The sequence below is a fragment of the Phocoena sinus genome, chromosome 10 (assembly GCF_008692025.1).
Source record: "Phocoena sinus isolate mPhoSin1 chromosome 10, mPhoSin1.pri, whole genome shotgun sequence".
NCBI lineage: Eukaryota > Metazoa > Chordata > Mammalia > Artiodactyla > Phocoenidae > Phocoena > Phocoena sinus.
In genome coordinates, this window is record NC_045772.1 from 58,002,159 (window position 1) to 58,023,397 (window position 21,239).

The 21,239-nt window shown below is 42.3% G+C and overlaps 1 protein-coding gene across 9 annotated transcripts in view; it reads right to left on the minus strand.

The window, feature by feature from the left end:
• The window catches only part of ATP23 (ATP23 metallopeptidase and ATP synthase assembly factor homolog), a 37,817-nt gene that overhangs the window by 2,108 nt on the left and 14,470 nt on the right, over window positions 1-21,239 (minus strand). Inside the window, exons 1-5 of one of the 9 annotated variants that reach the window (XM_032646293.1) lie at window positions 18,859-20,947; window positions 7,071-7,116; window positions 6,281-6,362; window positions 2,534-2,671; window positions 293-376 (exon numbers count right to left, since the gene is read on the minus strand). In XM_032646293.1, coding sequence (XP_032502184.1) covers window positions 293-376; window positions 2,534-2,671; window positions 6,281-6,362; window positions 7,071-7,116; window positions 18,859-19,045 — 537 coding nt within the window. In that variant the 5' untranslated portion in view covers window positions 19,046-20,947. Of the gene's footprint in view, window positions 1-292; window positions 377-2,533; window positions 2,672-3,122; window positions 3,241-6,060; window positions 6,084-6,280; window positions 6,363-7,070; window positions 7,117-9,516; window positions 9,536-18,258; window positions 18,499-18,849; window positions 20,948-21,239 lie in introns of those variants that run through there. The other 8 variants (XM_032646292.1, XM_032646299.1, XM_032646294.1 and 5 more) reach the window with 8 other exon arrangements.

Below are 21,239 nucleotides of genomic sequence, written 5' to 3' on the forward strand. Positions count from 1 at the left end.
GACAGGCTGTGATTTCACTTCCAGTCCTTATCTACCCCCATCCAAAAGTATCCCACGTGTGAGACCGTAGCGCTTTTCACTGTGAAAATCTCTCACTCAGTCACATAGCTTGCCCATAATTATAAAATAGAACTGAATTCCATCTATTTGGCTTAAGTGATACACATTTTGTATTCTTTCATATAAGTAGTTCTTTCACATTTCAAATACTAAATATACTTCTCATTTTCCTGTTCATTTTTTCCACTCATAGCACTCTTAACAGTAAATGATTTCATATGTTAGTTTTTACCTGATGGTGTCGTTTTAATCCAAAATGTAACCTGAATATTTCATTTAAAAGTGAGCAGTCTCCACTAAGGTTAGCAGCTCGAACCTATCACAAAGACAGAAGGCAAACAAAAAGAAAATAAGCACTCGTGCTCTATACCTTTATATCAACTGATTTTTTAAATTGTAAAATATAAAATTGGTATATTTTTCTGAGAACAGAGTACCTGTAAGATTTTTTTTTTTAACTATTGACTTAAGAAGTTCTTAAGAAAAAGAGCAGATATCCGTGAGCTACACTAGGCAGCGCCAGATACACTGTGGGCAATCACCTACTCAAAGGGAATTTTCAAAACTTTCCACCAGAGTCTTACAGACAGAACTAATTTCTTTTGGAACCAAAAGTCAAAGAGTTGGACCTCAAAGTTAAAGATTATGCTCTCTACAAAATACAAACACTTCTAGAAATTACCAAAAGGACTTCAAGAAAGCATCCTTCCAAAGATCTACAAACTGAGTTTCAATGTGAGCTTAAAACTGAATACATCAGTGGGCTTCCCTGGTGGCGCAATGGTTGCGAGTCCGCCTGCCGATGCAGGGGACACGGGTTCGTGCCCCGGTCCGGGAAGATCCCACACGCTGCGTAGCGGCTGGGCCCGTGAGCCATGGCCGCTGAGCCTGCGCGTCCGGAGCCTGTGCTCCGCAACGGGAGAGGCCACAACAGTGAGAGGCCCGCGTACCGCAAAAAAAAAACAAAAAAAAAACTGAATACATCAGTACCTAAGACACTTTAGGCACACAAACCTCCCAGCTCTCCTAGCCCAAATCACTGAAACTCTCCTGGACCTTCCCTTAAACCCGTGTACGTTCATGCCCTTCCTCCAGGGTCTTGATGGGCCTATGAAAAATTAAGTGGTACAGAGAATCAAGAACATTCCAAACTGGGCATGCTATGAACATGACAGCCTGAAGTCAGTATGTATTTTCTATACCTTTAAGGTAAAAAGCAGCTTTAATAGGTGAAAAAGTCATGGCATTACCCACATGGATTCTACAGCCAACCTGGCCACGTTTTTGCTCATTCACTGCAATCAGAATGGCCCACTTCTTGTTACTTCTATAATAACATGGCTTCATTCCTCTGAGGAGCTCAAAGCACTTAACACACTTTAACTCGCTAACAGGCATTAATTCTCATAACACCCAAGAGAGAGAAATATTTAAAAGCTCAGATTTCGGTCTTCTTTTCAAATAATATGAGTTATAATCAGATGCAGTGAGGCTACTTATTAATTTCAAGGGAAAGAGAAAATAAGTTATAAAGTATAAGCTTGAAATTTATATTAGTTTTCTTTAGCTTCTCAGCACACTGCACTCTTCAATTAATGAAATGCAAGTATGAAATACAAATGTCTGTCTAGGAGCATATATATGTGTGTATTTCTGACAGCAATCCAAAATGCTTAAAAATGAATATCTTCCTATGTTGTATTTTTGAAACGAACTGTTTTACTCTAGGGAAAGCTAGGAACTTTACCTATGGAAGGCAGCACAGCAAACCACTCAAGAACCTTGGTTGTAATCCTGCCTCTGCCACTTACTATGTATGGTATCTGAACAACTGCCTCACTTTTCACAGAAATAAAATGGGGATAACAGTATCTACCTCAGTGGGCTGTTGTGAATATTAAATAAGAGTCCACAGGACTTCCCTGGTGGCACAGTGGTTGAGAGTCCACCTGCCGATGCAGGGGACACGGGTTCGTGCCCCGGTCCGGGAGGATCCCACATGCCGTGGAGTGGCTGGGCCCGTGAGCCATGGCCGCTGAGCCTGCGCGTCCGAAGCCTGTGCTCCGCAACGGGAGAGGCCACAACAGTGAGAGGCCCGCGTACCGCAAAAAAAAAAAAAAAGAGTCCACAAACAGCACAGGGTTAGGGTTTGGCACACAGCCCCTCAGTAAATGTTAACTATAAAGTTTTTGTATTATATAGTTTATTCCATAGGAAAAATAGCTTATTATTAAAAGTCATCACTATTATTAGGATTTAAAGGTTATATTTAAGACAATTCTAAAAAGATACTTAAAAATGTCTACCTGCTGTATCTAAAAGAATTGTATTCAATAGTTAAAAATGTAAACTGAAGACTAATGTGGAATTATGACAAGAAAAGGAACACGTTTAAATAAATCATCCTTGAATAAAATGTTCAAACGCACAACAGTGTCCTTGGGGAAAAAGTACCTTCTACAATAAAACTTACCTCAGAGCAAGCCAAGTGCCTGACGTTGGTGAACCAGTCGACATGAGCTCGACAATGATCGAATGCATGAATGAGCTCATGGGTGACCACTCTGTTCATATGTGCCTGATTACAGATATTATTCTGGCACAAAACAATCTAAGAAGCACCAAAATGAGGAAAGTTCGGTTATTTCTAAGATCTACTCTCACTTCGTAGATTCCATCTTCTCTCTCCCCTGAGTGGGCTCGACTGCTTGGAAAGCCTCACCCACTCTATCCACCCAACACCCACCCCTCCATCAAGGCTCGGTCTTCACCATACATTCTCCATGAAGCCTTCCCAATGGCTAACTTCTCCCTTCTCCTCTCTCTGGACTACACAGCACTTAGTTTAAGGACATTTATTCACACACCACCCTCACTGGGTTGACTGTACCAGCCATCTTAGACTCCACAGTCTTGTATTAAGAGTGGACTCTGGAATGAAGCAGGGAGATTCAAATTCCAGCCCCACTCCTTACTAAGTCAGTGACCTTGGGCAAGTTTCTTAAGCTTTCTGTGCCGCAGTTTCCTCAACTATAAAAAAGGAGATGACTTAGAGTACCTACCTCTTAGAATTGTGAGAATTAAATGAGAATATGTGTAAAATGTTTCTTATCAAGTTTCTCAATAAGCAATGAATCAACAATGAATGAGACCACACTGTCCCATCCTACTAGAATTGCCAGGAAAAGTCCTCAGAAAGAGCTTCAGAAAGAAGTGCAAAAAGCCAGCAGCACACTGAGCAGGACCCTATAAGAATAATAAAGACGTGAGGGGTCCTAATAATAATAGTCCCCACTTACTGTGTACTTACTGTGTGCCAGACACTGGGACATGTCCCAGGTATTTTATATACATTCATTCAACATTCATTTATTCAACTAATATTTATCAAGACCTACTAGAGATTTATAATCTACTAATGGAGATAGAAATTAATCAAATATTTACCAAAATGTTTAAACACATGCAGTGACAGTTGTCATGAAGAAAAACCCAGGCTGTCACGAGTACATACAATGAGAGTGCCTGACCTGGTCTGCAGGGTTGGGAAAGGCTTTTCTGCAGAAGGAATGTTTAAACCGGGATCTAATGGATGAACAGGAGTTAAATTCGAGGAGAGGGGAAGGGAGCATTCCAGACAGAGAACAACATAGGCAAAGGGTAGGGGGAGGGTTGAAGGAAAAGAATGTTGGAGAAGCTGACGGCGGCAGGCCTGTATGTAGTACGAAGCACAGAGTTGGAGGCGGTAGGCATGAGATAGGGCAGGGGCCAAATCACTCTATCCTGACAACAGTGGGAAGTCACTGAAAGGGAGTAGTGAAACGGGGGCTGTTTTATTTTGTTTTTATCCTTTTGACCACAGTTGGAAAAATAAACAAAAGATGATCAAAACTGGATACAGAGAGACTAGTTGAAGGCGAATGAAGTATTCTAGGCAAGAGATAATAGTCCCAGAGCTAGGAGGGTGGGGGCCTAAAAAGGTATTTAGGAGGGAGACTGGACAAAATTTGGTGTCGGACAGAATATGGGAAGGGAATCAGAGGTATCAAGGATGATCCCTAAATTTCTGGCATGGGTAATAGGACGGATGGTGGTACCGTTCACCGAGATATGCAAAACTAAAAGACCAGTTTGGGTGGGGATGGAGGATCGTAAAAATCAATTTGAACTTGGACATGTCACGTCTGAGGTGCCTTTAGGACACCCAAGTGTAGGTGTTCAGTGAACACTTGGCGATATGGATGTGGAGTTCAAGAGAACGCTCTGAGCCAGCAAAGTAAATGAGATCCCCTTGGTAGAATGCAGAGTAGAAAAGAAGGGGCTCTAACACCAAGGATTAAGGGACTTCATTTAAGGGCTGGTAGAGGAAGCTAAGTTAGCAAAGGAGCAACCACGAGTGTGGCATACTGGAAGCCATGGCAAGAAAGTGGCATTAGCTGTTAACGTCAAGTGTCTGCATGGGATAGGACCTCCACTCTAGCCAGATACCTTGGAATAACTCTTGCCCACGGGCACTGGGAGAGAAGGTGAAGAACATTCACAGCAGCATTGTTTATAATAATAATAAAGTTGGAAACAATCGATACTCGATAGGGTAAACTCTAGTACAGACATATAATGGAATAATATACAACACAAACTAAATTAACCAGAGGTGCATACAACGACACAGAAGAATCTCACAATGTTGAACGAAAGAATTAAGTTACAGAGACTGTATGATTTCATAAAATGACAAAGTATTACACATGACCCCAAGTATAAAGCTTAAAAGGAGGAAACTAAACACATTGTTGGACTGTACACACAGATGGCAAAACCATTCAGACAAGCAGGGAATGGTTATCACGGAAGTCAGAATAAGGAAGGGAGGGGGTTGTAACCCAAGAGGGGCACACAGGCTTCTGAAGTCCTGGCAGTGTTTTATTTCTCAAATCTGGGTGGTAGTTATATAGATGTTCATTTTACTATTATGACTGAAAGTGTTCATACAGGTATTTTACTCTTCTATATGAATGAGATACTTCACAACAAAAATGTTAATTAAAAGAAAAAAAAAAAAAGAGTGCCCAACTGTGTATAATACTGCTGAGAAATAAGATGAAGATTCAAAACGTGCACTCTAACCCCCAAAGAGGATGAACTTACCAAGACCCATCTTGGGAGCTATACGTGTTGCGATTATCAATTTACAAATGAGGAAACTGAGAATAAAACGAATAACTTGCCCAAGCCCCACAGCTAATAAGCAGGGGAACTAGGATTTGAACTCAAAGTCTATGTGACTCCAAAACTCAGACACCTCACCCCTCTGCTACGTTGCTCTTTCCCATGATTACCATGAAACAGCTGTAAATAACTCAAATACATATAAAATTCCCTAGCAGGAAACAATTAAATGTACTTCAATGTGTCACATATTCATGATGGAAACAGTGACTTACAACACTTTTATCTACCCTCATATCACATGACACATCCATCTACCACCTCAAGACTGTCAAAACCCCCCATTGACTTAAAACTTATAACATTTATTGACTGAAGTGCTCTGCTTACTATGATAAGTCGTTTACAGGAGAAATCGCATTTAATTCTCATAACCATTCTATAAGATAAATACAATCATTACCCATATTTTACAGGTGAGAAAACTCACTCTCCTCATCAAAAATTCTCAAAGATCTGTCACTTCTCACCGTGTAAAGGTGAAACTCTATCTTGACATTCAAAGCCTCCCACCATATAGCCTATCTTTCTTTCCAATCCTATTTCTCCTCATTCCCCATGCATTCCTGCCCTCCAGCTGAACTAGACAACATGCCATTCCCCAAATACACCTTGTGCTTTCTCAACATGTCACCGTTGCTTGTGCTCCCCCTGCTTTTGGCAACAGTCTTTGTCTTCTTTGCCCCTGAAGAGCCTTTACATCCTCTAGCTGAATCTGCTGGCATCTTTCAGTCAATCACATCACTGTCCCATTGTGGTAACCACACCCACCTCAAAGAGTTTAACCCGCGTCAAATTTTATCATTGTCTCTGCGTTCCTGTCTTGTCTCCCCTGTGAGAAGTAAGGACCTTAAGAGTAAGGACCACAATTAACTCATTTTTTGAATTCTACACAAAGTCTACCAAATGGAATGCCCAGCATGTAGAAGGCAATCAGCAAACATCAGGAGAGAGAACTGGAGGAAAGAAGACAGCTTGGTAGACCGCCTACCTGAGACACTGAAGCATCAAAACCTCCACTGACATTTCCATTACAATCTTCACAAGAAAAGTGTCTTTCTTTGTTAACAGCGCTGGAAGGTAAGAATGGATTAAAAAGACAACGTCCAGAAGTAGTATGCATGGGGCATAGGGGAAACAGCCCTGGGCCAGGAGACCCAGATGACACATCTCTCCATCACTATCACATAGGACACCTTGGGAAAGCAACTCAACACCTTCAGGACTCAGTTCTCTCATCTGTAAATAAGGAAACTATCTCTGCAAAATCTATCCCAGTTCAAATTCTATGCTATGATTCCATAAAGAATTTGATCAACTCATTAAGACCATATTGGAAATATGCTGGAGTTTCTGCCCTTGGGCCAGAATGTTAAGAAGTGGACCTCAGAAATCACTTCTTCCGATCTCCTCAAAGTTAAACAACACCTGGAAGGCTTCTACATGCATAACAAGCTGAGATTTCTTCTCCATTAAGGATAATGCTGGGACTGGCATAGTGGAAAAACCAGGTTTGGTGATTACTTACAAGTAAGATTTTAAGTATCGTCTTTACTAAATACCTGAGGTGAATAGTAGAGCCAGAGATGTGGAGTTAGGGCTGAAGAGGTCCAGAGAGAACAAGGCCTGCCTGGAGAGAGTGCAGCCAACCACCACCACCTACCATATGGAAAGGGCTTTGTGCCCTGAAGTGAAACATCTGAAGTACTTCCAGTCTGGGTGGGGATTTTTTGTTTTCAGCAGCCAGAATATAGAGCAGCCCTTCAAAAAGATTCACTTACCAACCCGAATGCTTCATGGCATCAAGCAGCAGTTTAACATATGGATCTAGAAAGATATTGATTCAGTTACATATGGTAACCGGAAAAAAAGAGCACCAATTAAATGATCCAAATAGCAGTACAAGATATTATCAAACAAAACCTCACAAATCTTAGCAAAGTAATACCATCTTAAAAATGATAAAAAATGAATATGAAAAGATAAGCTTAAATTAACATAAAAGCAAGTCTTTAATGAAATGAAACACTGATAGAAATACCAAAATGGGTAGTACCAAACATCTTAGATAACATCAAATATGCTTTTCAGCTAAATGATCAAACACAATGTATTAAAATATATACCAAGGGGCTTCCCTGGTGGCGCAGTGGTTGAGAATCCACCTGCCAAAGCAGGGGACACGGGTTCGAGCCCTGGTCCGGGAAGATCCCACATGACGTGGAGCATCTAAGCCTGTGCGCCACAACTACTGAGCCTGTGCTCTAGAGCCCGTGAGACACAACTACTGAGCCGCATGCCACAACTACTGAAGCCCACATGCCTAGAGCCCGTGCTCCGCGATGAGAAGTCACCGCAATGAGAAGCCCACGCACCGCAACGAAGAGTAGCCCCTGCTTACTGCAACTAGAGAAAGCCTGCATGCAGCAACGAAGACCCAACACAGCCAAAAATAAATAAATAAATTTATTTTTAAAATAAATTAATCAAAAAAAAAAATACACACACACACACACACACACACACACACACCAAAAGACTGAGAAAATTTGGGACCAATATCCATAGAAACAAATAGCAGCACAGTATCCAGATGAGAGGAAGGCAGTAGGTAGCCCCACTATGGTCTGTCCTGGTCTGTGAATAGTGTCCCATTCTGAGTACCATACTCTAAACAGGACCTGCCAACCGAAGCTGTTCCATGGGAAAAAGTGACTAGAACAGTTCAGGACTATTTTCCACAGGAAGCAAGAAAGGGATCTGTAGATTTGGAAAAGAGAAAAAAGACTTAACTAGGGCCACAGTAGCTTCAAGTATCTGAAGGGGTGCCAGGTGGGAATAAATTCAGCCAACATTTCTTCAGAGGGCAGTACAAGGACCAAAGGGCAGAAGTTACACAGGGCACATTTCAACTCAGTATGAGAAAGGATTTTTCCAACAATTAAAGCTGTCGATACAAGAGCCCAATAGCCTCAAAGGGCCTCAAAGATAACCTGTTCCAGCAGAGGTCTATAAACACTCTGGTCAATTGATGGCACAGAGGTTTCTGGTCAGTGATGGGGGTTGGAAAGGCCTAGATGACTCCTGAGGCCCCCCACTTCTAAGAATCTATGAGGGACTTCCCTGGTGGCACAGTGGTTGAGAATCTGCCTACCAATGCAGGGGACACGGGTTCGATCCCTGGTCCGGGAAGATACCACATGCCGCGGAGCAACTAAGCCCGTGCGCCAAAACTACTGAGCTCTGTGCTGCAACTACTGAAGCCTGCGCGCCTAGAACCCATGCTCTGCAACAAGAGAAGCCACCACAATGAGCTCAAGCACTGCAACAAAGAGTAGCCCCTGCTCGCCACAACTAGAGAATGCCCGCACAAAGCAACGAAGACCCAATGCAGCCAAAAATAAATAAAATTTTTTTAAAAAACTTTATAAAAAAAAGTGGGGGGCGGAGTCAAGACAGCATACTAGGAGGATGCAGAATGCGCGTCTCCTCGCAATTAGGGCACCTACCAGGCACCAGTGGGGGACCACAGACACCTAAGGGGATGGGAGGAACCCCCAGCAACTGGGTAGGACGTGGGGCATTGGGGGAGCGAAGGGGGAGGAGAAGCGGAGGCCGGACAAGACTGGTGCCCCTGAGGGGCAGCTGGGGGAAGGCAAGGCATTCCCACGCCCGAAGGGGGAAATTGGGGAACCACTGAGAGGGCAGAGTATCAAAAGGGAGAGTTGCCATCCTTCCCCTGCCCACTTGGGCCCCCAGGAACCTGCTGAGATCCCGGGCCTGATCCTCTGCCCACCTAGGCCCCCTCCAGCCATACGGGTCCTGAGGGAGTGGGAGGAAGGGAAGGGGGAGCAAAAGTAAAGGCCGGACCTCCGGGACCAGCACCCCAGAGGGATGGCTGGGGGAGGGGAGGAGTTCCTACACCCAGCAGGACCCCCCACAGTTAGGTGTCCAGTGGCGATGGGGGAGACCCTGCGGGAGATGGTGGGGGAGGGGCACGAAGGAATGGGGCCAGTGCCTTCCCTGTCCACTTAGGCACCGGGAGGCCTGTTGGGCTCCTGGGCCTAATCCTCTGCCATTGGAGCCTCCCTTGTGCCCTGCAGAGCCCAAGGCCCACCCCTATACCCACACCCAGGGCCCCACCTCTACACTCGGAGACACGCTCTGAGACCCCCTCCAACACAATGGACCTAAACCCCACCCACACACCCTCACTCAGCGCCCTACCTCCAAACTCCGGAACTCCACACTCCAGAGGCCATCCTTTTGACGTGCTGCCTCTCCCCTTCCGCGGGCAGGTCCTAAGCAGCCATGGTCAAACATCACCCCCAACCTGCCTAGGTCCTGCCCCACCCTAAACCCCACCCCTGCCAGAGTTTCGCCCCTGTCTAAGTTCCACCCCCATAGCCAAGGCTTTTTTTTTTCCCCACTTTTACATTGGAGTTCTGTTTTACCTTGTTGATTCATTGTTGTTCATTCTTTTATATTTTTATTTTTCCTAATATCTTTTATTTTTCTAATTTTATTTTATTCTTTATACTTTGTTATTGTTCTCTCCTTTTGGCTTGTTCACCCCCCCTTTTTTTTCTTTTTTCTCTTGTGGTTTTATTTTACCCTGTTGCAGTTGTTTCAATTACAGTTTTATTTTTCCTAATATATTTTTTATCTTTCTAATTTTATTTTGTTTTTTATTCTTTGATATTGTACTGTTCCTTTTTTCTTTCTTTCTTCCTTTTTTTTTTCTTTTCTTAATGCACCACAAAGCTTGCAGGATCTTGGATCCCAGGCGGGAGATCGGGCCAAGCTCCTGTGGTGGGAGAACTGAGTCCAAACCGCTGGACTAACAGAGAACCTCAGACCCCAGGGAATATCAACCAGAGTGAGGCCTCCCGGAGGTCTTCATCTCAGCACCAAGACCCAGCTCTATCCAACTGCCTGCAAACTCCAGTGCTGGACGCCTCAGGCCAAACAGTAAGACAAGAAGACAGCACCACCCATTAAAAGAAAAAAAAAAATGAACGACAAAAAAATGTTACAGAGGAAGGAGCAAGATAAAAAACCTACAAGACCAAATAAAGGAAGATGAAATAGACAAACTACCTGAAAAAGAATTCAGAGTAATGAGAGTAAAGATGATCCAAAATCTCGGAAACAGAATGGAGAAAACACAAGAAACATTTAACAAGGATCTAGAGGAACTAAAGAGCAAACACACAGTGATGAGCAACACAATTACTGAAATTAAAAATACTCTAAAAGGAATCAATAACAGAATAACTGAGGAAGAAGAACAGATAAGTGACCTGGAAGATAAAATGGTGGAAATAACTGCCAGGGAGCAGAATAAAGAAAAAAGGATGAAAAGAACTGAGGACAGTCTCAGAGACCTCTGGGACAACATTACACACAACAACATTCGAATTATAGGGCTTCCAGAAGAAGAGAACAAGAAAGGGTCTGAGAAAATATTTGAAAAGATTATAGTTGAAAACTTCCCTAACATGGGAAACGTAATAGTCAATCAAGTCCAGGAAGTGCAGAGAGTCCCATACAGGATCAACCCTAAGAGAAACACGCTGAGACACATATTAATCAAACTATCAAAAATTAAATACAAAGAAAAAATATTAAAAGCAGCAAGGGAAAAGCAACAAATAACATACAAGGGAATCCCCATAAGGTTAACAGCTGATTTTTCAGCAGAAACTCTGCAAGCCACAAGGGAGTGGCAGGACATACTTAAAGTGCTGAAAGAGAAAAACCTACAACCAAGATTACTCTACCCAACAAGCAACTCATTCAGATTCAATGGAGAAATTAAAACCTTTACAGATAAGCAAAAGTTAAGAGAATTCAGCACCACCAAACCAGCTAAAAATGCTAAAGGAACTTCTCTAGGCAGGAAACACAAGAGAAGGAAAAGACCTACAAAAACAAACCCAAAACAATTAAGAAAATGTTAATAGGAACATACATATCGATAATTACATTAAATGTAAATGCTTAAATGCCCCAACCAAAAGACACAGACTGGCTGAATGGATACAAAAAAAGACCTGTACATATGCTGTCTACAAGAGACCCACTTCAGACCTAGGGACACATACAGACTGAAGGTGAGGGGATGGAAAAAGATATTCCATGCAAATGGAAATCAAAAGAAAGCTGGAGTAGCAATATTCATATGAGATAAAACAGACTTTAAAATAAAGACTATTACAAGAGACAAGGAAGGACACTACATAATGATCAAAGGGATCAATCCAAGAAGAAGATGAAAGAATTATAAATATATATGCACCCAACATAGGAGCACCTCAATACATAAGCCAACTGCTAACAGCTATAAAAGAGGAAATCGACAGTAATACAACAATAGTGGGGGACTTTAACACCTCACTTACACCAATGGACAGATCATCCGAACGGAATATTAATAAGGAAACACAAGCTTTAAATGACACAACAGACCAGATAGATTTAATTGATAGATTTAATTGATATTTATAGGACATTCCATCCAAAAAGAGCAGATTACACTTTCTTCTCAAGTGCACACGGAACATTCTCCAGGATAGATCACATCTTGGGTCACAAATCAAGCCTTGGTAAATTTAAGAAAACTGAAATCATATCAAGCATCTTTTCCGACCATGGTGCTATGAAATTAGAAATCAACAATTACAGGGAAAAAAACGTAAAAAACACAAACACATGGAGGCTAAACACTACGTTACTAAATAACCAAGAGATCACCGAAGAAATCAAAGAGGAAATCAAAAAATACCTAGAGACAAATTACAACGAAAACACGGCGATCCAAAACCTATGGAATACAGCAAAAGCAGTTCTAAGAGGGAAGTTTATAGCAATACAAACCTACCTCAAGAAACAAGAAAAATCTCAAATAATCTAAACTTACACCTAAAGCAATTAGAGAAAGAACAACAAAAAAAAAAACCCCAAAGTTAGCAGAAGGAAATAAATCATAAAGATCAGCTCAGAAATAAATGAAAAAGAAATGAAGGAAACAATAGCAAAGATAAGTAAAACTAAAACCTGGCTCTTTGAGAAGATAAACAAAATTGATAAACCATCAGCCAGACTCATCAAGAAAAAAAGGGAGAAGACTCAAATCAAGAGAATTAGAAATGAAAAAGGAGAAGTAACAACTGACACTGTAGAAATACAAAGGATCATGAGAGATTACTACAAGCAACTATATGCCAATAAAATGGACAACCTGGAAGAAATGGACAAATTCTTAGAAGAGCACAATCTTCTGAGACTGAACCAGGAAGAAATAGAAAATATAAACAGACCAATCACAAGCACCGAAATTGAAACTGTGATTAAAAATCTTCCAACAAGGGACTTCCCTGGGGTCCAGTGGTTAAGACCCCGTGCTCCCAATGCAGGGGGCCTGGGTTTGATCCCTGGTCAGGGAACTAGATCCCATATGCATGTGCAACTAAGAGTTTGCATGCCACAACTAAGAGCCTGCATGGCACAACTAAAAGGTCCCACATACCACCACTAAGACCCAGCTCAGCCAAATAAATAAATAAATATTTAAAAAAAAAAAAAAAAAAAAAATCTTCCAACAAACAAAAGCCCAGGACCAGATGGCTTCACTGGCAAATTCTATTAAACATTTAGACAAGAGCTATCACCTAATCCTTCTCAAACTCTTCCAAAATATAGCAGAGGGAGGAACACTCCCAAACTCATTCTACGAGGCCACCACCACCCTGATACCAAAACCAGACAAGGATGTCACAAAAAAGAAAACTACAGGCCAATATCTCTGAAGTACTTAGATGCAAAAGTCCTCAACAAAATACTAGCAAACAGAATCCAACAGCACATTAAAAGGATCATACACCATGATCAAGTGGGGTTTATCCCAGGAATGCAAGGATTCTTCAATATATGCAAATCAATCAATGTGATACACCATACTAACAAACTGAAGGAGAAAAACCATATGATCATCTCAATAGATCCAGAGAAAGCTTTCAACAAGATTGAACACCCATTTATGATAAAAACTCTCCAGAAAGTAGGCATAGCAGGAACCTATGTCAACATAATAAAGGCTGTATGACAAACCCACAGCCAACATCGTTCTCAATGGTGAAACACTGAAACCATTTCCTCTAAGATCAGGAACAAGACAAGGTTGCCCACTCTCACCACTATTATTCAACATAGTTTTAGAAGTTTTAGCCACAGCAGTCAGTGAAGAAAAAGAAATAAAAGGAATCCAAATCAGAAAAGAAGTCACCTGTTTGCAGATGACATGATACTATACCTAGAGAATCCTAAAGATGCTACCAGAAAACTACTAAACCTAATCAACGAATCTGGTAAAGTAACGGTACAAAATTAATGCACAGAAATCTCTTGCATTCCTATACACTAATGATGAGAAATCTGAATAAGAAATTAAGGAAACACTCCCATTTACCACTGCAACAAAAAGAATAAAATACTTAGGAATAAACCTACCTAAGGAGACAAAAGACCTGTATGCAGAAAACGATAAGACACTGATGAAAGAAATTAAAGATGATACAAACAGATGGAGAGATATACTATGTTCTTGGATTGGAAGAATCAACATTGTGAAGATGACTATACTACCCAAAGCAATCTACAGATTCAATGCAATCCCTATCAAACTACCAATGGCATTTTTCACAGAACTAGAACAAAAAAAATACACAATTTGTATAGAAACACAAAAGACCCCGCATAGCCAAAGCAATCTTGAGAAAGAAAAACAGCTGGAGAAATCAGGCTCCCTGACTTCAGACTATATTACAAAGCTACATTAATCAAGACAGTATGGTACTGGCACAAAACCAGAAATATAGATCAAAGGAACAGGATAGAAAGCTCAGAGATAAACCCACGCACATATGGTCACCTTATCTTTGATAAAGGAGGCAAGAATATACAATGGAGAAAAGACAGCCTCTTCAATAAGTGATGCTGGGAAAACTAGACAGCTACATTAAAAGAATGAAATTAGAACACTTCCTAACACCATACACAAAAATAAACTCAAAATGGATTAAAGACCTAAATGTAAGGCCAGACACTATCAAATTCTTAGAGGAAAACATAAGCAGAACACTCCATGACATAAAACACGTCAAGATCCTTTTTGACCCACCTCCTAGAGAAATGGAAATAAAAACAAAAATAGGGGCTTCCTTGGTGGCGCAGTGGTTGAGAATCTGCCTGCTAATGCAGGGGACAGGGGTTTGAGCCCTGGTCTGGGGGGATCCCACATGCCGTGGAGCAGTTAGGCCTGCAAGCCACAACTACTGAGCCTGCGCATCCGGAGCCTATGCCCCACAACAAGAGAGGCCGCGACAGTGAGAGGCCCGTGCACCACGATGAAGAGTGGCCCCCGCTCGCCACAACCGGAGAAAGCCCTCGCACAGAAACGGAGACCCAACACAGCCAAAACTAAATAATTAATAAACTCCTACCCCCAACATCTTCTTTAAAATAAATAAATAAATAAACAAATAGGACCTAATGAAACTTAAAAGCTTTTGCACAGCAAAGGAAACCATAAACAAGACGAAAAGACAACCCTCAGAATGGAAGAAAATATTTGCAAATGAAGAAATGGACAAAGGATTAATCTCCAAAATACACAAGCAGCTCATGCAGCTCAATATCAAAAAACAAACAACCCAACCCAAAAATGGGCAGAAGACCTAAATAGACATTTCTGCAAAGAAGATATACAGATTGCCAACAAACACTTGAAAGGACACTCAACATCACTAATCATTAGAGAAATGCAAATCAAAACTACAATGAGGTATCACCTCACACTGGTCAGAATGGCATCATCAAAAAATCTACAAACAATAAATGGAGGAGAAGGTGTGGAGAAAAGGCAACCCTCTTGCACTGTTGGTGGGAATGGAAATTGATACAGCCACTATGGAGAACAGTATGGAGGTTCCTTAAAAAACTACAAGTAGAACTACCATATGACCCATCAGTCCCACTACTGGGCATATACCCTGAGAAAACCATAATTCAAAAAGAGTCATGTACCACAATGTTCATTGCAGCACTCTTTACAACAGCCAGGACATGGAACCAACCTAGGTGTCCATCGACAGATGAATGGATAAAGCAGATGTGGCACATATATACAATGGAATATTACTCAGCCATAAAAAGAAATGAGGGCTTCCCTGGTGGCGCAGTGGTTGACAGTCCGCCTGCCGATGCAGGGGACACGGGTTCGTGCCCCGGTCCGGGAAGATCCCACATGCCGCACAGCGGCTGGGCCTGTGAGCCATGGCCGCTGAGCCTGCGCGTCCGGAGCCTGTGCTCCGCAACGGGAGAGGCCACAGCAGTGAGGGGCCCGCGTACCGCAAAAAAAAAAGAAATGAAACTGAGTTATTTGTAGTGAGGTGGATGGACCTAGAGTCTGTCATACAGAGTGAAGTCAGAAGGAGAAAAACAAATACCGTATGCTAACACATATATATGGAATCTAAAAAAAAAAAAAGTGGAACCTAGGAGCAGGACAGAAATAAAGACACAGACATAGAGAATGGACTTGAGGACATGGGGAGGGGGAAGGGTAAGCTGGGATATAGTGAGAGAGTAGCATTGACATATATACACTACCAAACGTGAAATAGATAGCTAGTGGGAAGCAGCTGCATAGCACAGGGAGATCAGCTCAGTGCTTTGCAACCACCTAGAGGGGTGGGATAAGGAGGGTGGGAGGGAGACACAAGACGGAGGGGATATGGGGATATACATACGCATATAGCTGATTCACTTTGTTATACAGCAGAAACTAACACAACACTGTAAAGCAATTAAAATCCAATAAAGATGCTTAAAAAAAAGCAAGAAGAGAAAAATACAAATAAAAGTTGTTATTTATAAAAAAAAAAAAAGAAGCTATGTGCCTGCTAAAATTACAGCAAAGTATTATGAACCCAAGTGCGTCTAATATCAACTTTTCGCATAGATGTCCTGTCTGAGAGTATAAATGCACAGCAAATTACGTGACATAAGCAAAAAAAAAAAGAGAGAAAAAAAATCAAGGTTTTTAAGTGCTGAAAGCAAAATCAGGTGAGTAAAATTAGTGTGGGATGAGAAAGTTAGGTATAGGTTACTGCTTTACTAACCTGACCCCTCTTAAGAGTGTTAACAATAAAACAATTATTATTAATAATAAGTATTACTTAGTGTATATCAGGTATCAGGCACCATACTAAGTGCATTATTATTCAAGCAACTAAGAGTTTTACAAAGTTGAAATGGATTCAAAAGCCTACAGTCCTCTTAAAAAAAAAAATTTCTGGAAGCACATTGGTTTGGTACTTCAAAAAGGACCTGCAGTATTTGGAATGGATTTGCTTTGGAGAAAAAGAAAACAAAGGTCGCCCTTGAGGTCTGATTTCTCCCATCACACGCGCCCCAGGGATAGGATTTTACAGCTTCAAGTTGATGCCTTAATACTACCAACAGGTTCTCCCAACAGCCTTCCCCTTGAAAGGCTGAGGCGGGTTAATTTCTACTGGGTCTCAAGTTTAGCACCTCACCCTCCTCATATCCTGCCTGTATCAACTCTTCCTCCACTTTTTGGCTCTGCCACTGTAAGAACAGCTACCTTTTCTTTACTCAGCTCCTGATATGCTGGCACTTCACACTCATAAAATCTATTCCTCACAACAACCCTAAAAGGGGTGTTTTTATCCCTCCCCCACTCCCTTTTTCTTTTCCCTCAGATAAAGATAGAGAGGATCAGAGAGTTAAATCACTCTTCCATACGTAACAAGGGATCAAAATTTGAACCCATGTCTAATTCTGCAGCCTATGTTCTTTCCACTGCATTCCACTTTGAAACATCTTAAAGGCAGGGTCCCAACTCCTCTCAGTATTTGCCCAAACCAGAACCTAGGAGGCATTCAATACATATTTGCAAAGTAAATACAATGACATCATTTTCTCTACTCTCCCTCCTCCTCCCTTGACTCCCTAGATGCAGGTAATCTCAAGAAGGCTGGAAAATAATTGGGTGGTTGACTTTTGAAGTGTGACTGGCCAGCTATGAAACAGTAACCTTACTTTGGAACAATAAGTTTAAGTCTTTGATTTTCTAAATGTATCTAAAGTAAACTTTAGATGGCAATGTAAAAAAGTTAAGAAATCTCTAGTGCAATGTCCCTGGGATTAGAGAAAAATTGGTCAGCAGATGGTGTCCCTATTTAACCCACAACAGTGGTTCTTAACCTTTTTGGGATCGTGGCTCTCTCTGAGAATATCATGGAGCTATGAACTCTCTCCCCAGAAAAATGCACTTAGGGGCATACACATACGGTTTCGTAGTCCATGTCAGGAATTTCTACACTCTGAAGTCCACCCATGTATGAAGGTTAAGAACCCTTTCCATCAAAGGGTAGGACTGCAAAACTTGTTTTTAACAGGAGGGAAGAGGGCAGGGCACAACCCTTAAAGAATGACAGAGCTGTTGTGGACACGACATAAACTGGTTAAAACCTGGTTAGAACCGATTAGGCCCAAGATGGAAGAAGATTCATTCAACTTCCAGTAGATCTTGAGCCTCATTATACGCTCATTGTAATACATTAGCATATGCTACATAACACCCACGGGCACCATGACTGTTCAAAGGCTAACTATAAAAGGCCAAAAAGTGGGCAGTGGCCCAAATCCTGGAAATCCCCACCCCTTCTCCAAAATAGTTGGAATAATCCTCCCACTCATTAGCCTATGAAATTACCCAGCCCATAAAAACTAACCACCCATATTTCCTGGCTGCTCTCACCTTTTGAGACAGACTGTATTCTGTCTATGGAATGTGTATCTCCCAGGACCTCTCCCCTTCTGAGATGGCCCACACTCTGTCTATGGAGTGTGTGTCTCTCTCTCAACATATCTACTTCTTACCTATCACTTTGCCTCTCGCCGAATTGCTTCTGCAGTGAAACATAAAGAACCTGAGCTTCATTAAGTCCTGAGACCAGGAGTGCAATTTCAATTAAAAGGCAGTGGGTTCGAGTCCCAGCCTGCGGGTTCAAGTCCCAAGCTGAGTTTTGGCGGGGTTCAAATCCCATCTGAGTTGTGCAGTTTCAGCAGGTATGCCTTAATTAACATGGTTCTTTAAAACTCTGCTTCACCTGGACTCTCAATTCCTCATATTACTGCATAATTTACCTAAAATATCAAAGGATCTGTCAGACCAGTGCGCGTGACGGAAAGGGCAAACTCCTAACCCAACTCCTCATTCACGCCGCAAGAAAAAGTAGTCCTGAAAGGGGCCTCAGCGCTTCCTCTGATGGAAACTGAGGCTCAGACCCCCACACCCGCCCTCACAAGAATCTGCCTTTAACTCTGCACTTGGTGCCTCAACCCCGCCCCCGACACACCTGGGCTGAACCCGGAGCCCCCTAGCGGAGCGGCACCAAGGCCCCTCCCTGCCCGCCGGCTCTCAGACAACCCCCACCGCACCCTCCGCAGACGCCCAGCCCCCAGGCTCACGGCTCCTACTTGTCTCCAACGTCTGCAAGAGCATAAGCTGGCACTTCTGGTTGTTGGTGAAGAAGCTGGAGAGGCACCCTTGCTGTGGCTTCCCCTGAGCCAACCGCTCCGGGAAGACCTGGCACCCGACGTGTTGCTGCTGCAGCTGCTCCCCCGCAGCGGGGCCCGGGCCGTGTTCATCCGGAGCTCCTGCCATGCCGCCCACGGACTTTGCAGCTGCTTCCGCCCGCCTCAGGAGGCCCGAGGGGAGACAGGGAAAGGCAACCTCCCTCCCGCCTACCCACAGCCCAGGCCCTCCCTCCGCCGAGCCGACCTGGCGCCAGCCGGACGACGGCCGCAGGGGTCCACGAGCCCGGAGACCAAAGGAGCGCTGGGCCACAGGCGCCGGGAGGGAAGACGGTAACGGGGCGGGGCGACGGCTGCTGGGCGGGCAAGGGGCGGGGCCAAGCGCCTGCTGGCTGAGCTGGGGTTAGCTAGTACCCTCGCAGGCTACAACCCGCCTGATGTAGGGTCGGCCTTTGCCGCTCAGCGTGCTTGTGCCGTCCCCATAAGCCTTGTTCCGCAGCCCTGCTTACTCGTGCACAATCCTTCCTTACCTCCTGACCAGTACTGGCCATTAAATACCCTTCTCCCTCTGAAGGTTTCTGCCATCTTCGCACTCCCTGCTTTGTCCACCAGCAGGCTAATTGCAGCCTCTGGTCCACCTCTTGACGCCCCAAGCCATATTAAAAGCCCTGTTTTTCAGAAACGTTTGAAAGCTGCAATTATAATGAATGGTCGCGTCAAAACCCTCAAAATATAAGACCCAACTACTTTTTTTCTGCCTCTTCTAGGCCCATTCGCCCACCCTACTCTTTTGCCACTGCAAATAACTCTCTGATAATTGATGAAATAAATTTCATATTTTATGGCAAGGCAAGAAAAATTTAAACAAAATTTTTCTCTGCCAGTTTGGGCCTCCTCCATCTGCATTAACCAGACCTCCTTAGAAGATATTCCTTCTTAATCTTGTATAGGGTCAGGATGACCCACTACTCCATAACTCCTTGGGAGATAACCTTCCTTCTGTCAATAATTCATTTGACGTATAACACTTTGTCTCAAAAACTTCTTTAACTGTGCTGTGATTAGCACACTGATCCACTGTGCTGTGGAACAGTGCTCAGAGCTTTCTGAAAGACTGTCTCCCAGGTTATAATCCTCAGATTTGCTCAAATAAAATTTTCCATTTCTTTCTTAGACCGACTATTAATTTTTTCATCAACATAACAAAATACAACCTTTTTACTTATAACTCCAAGCCTTAACTCATATTTCCATCTTTAAGTCAGTCCTCAGTCCTTATGATCCAGGTCCTGATCAAATCTACCTAATCCACAGGGCCTTCCCAGATACCTTAATCAAAATTAATCTCTCCTGATCTCCCAATGTACAAAGTACTTCATACCTATTATGGCTTCATCACTGCCTGACAGGTTTTAACTAATTTGTGTTTCTCTTTTCCCAGTAAATTTACTCAGTTCAACTCACACATTCAGTACCTGCTATGATGGGCCAGGCATGGCAGCAGAAACAGGATAATAAGAGAATTTCTAAGGTTGAGAGGAGCATATGATTTATGTAAGAAATGTATCTAATTCATAAAGATTCAAGAGACATTGAGGATTATGAACAGTACCTATGTGTCACAGGTGCTCAATAAATATCTAAATTGAGTGAGATGCTAGGATTACTCATTTGAAAAATAATATTATGAACACCTTCTATGTACATAGACTACTAAAGCTGTAACCAAAAAAAGCTACTTTTTATTGAGCTCACCTGCAATACATTATTTCTAATCCCTACCACAACCCTGCAAAATAAATACTGTTATCACTGTATTTTTCAGATAAAGAAAGTGGGCTCAGCGAAACTGAATAATCCAGGACCACACAACTAGCTCTTAATCTAGTTAGAGGACTAAAATATACACATATGGAAAACTAGACCATTTCAAGTTAGTGTAATTAGTCTGGAATTCTCAGGGAAGGCTAGATAGAAAAGATGGGGCCTGAAATGGACCACAGACTGTAAACATTTGAAATACTATTCAGCTATATGAATAAGCAAAAAAATGCAAATTAAAAGCTCTCATTTCCCCGCACCAAATTAGCAAACATTTTTTCAATGTTCATTGCTGAAAGCAACAGAGAGAAAACTAGAAAATTGTACAAGATATGATCAGTAGTTGTCTAGGTATCAGAATATTTTTATTATTTTTCCAAATTTTCCTAATGTTCTACAATAAGCATGTATTACCTTTATAATCAGAAAGGTATACTTTAAAAAAATTGAGTAGCCTTTGGATGGCATATATGTTAACTTCATCCATTTATACTATAAAGACA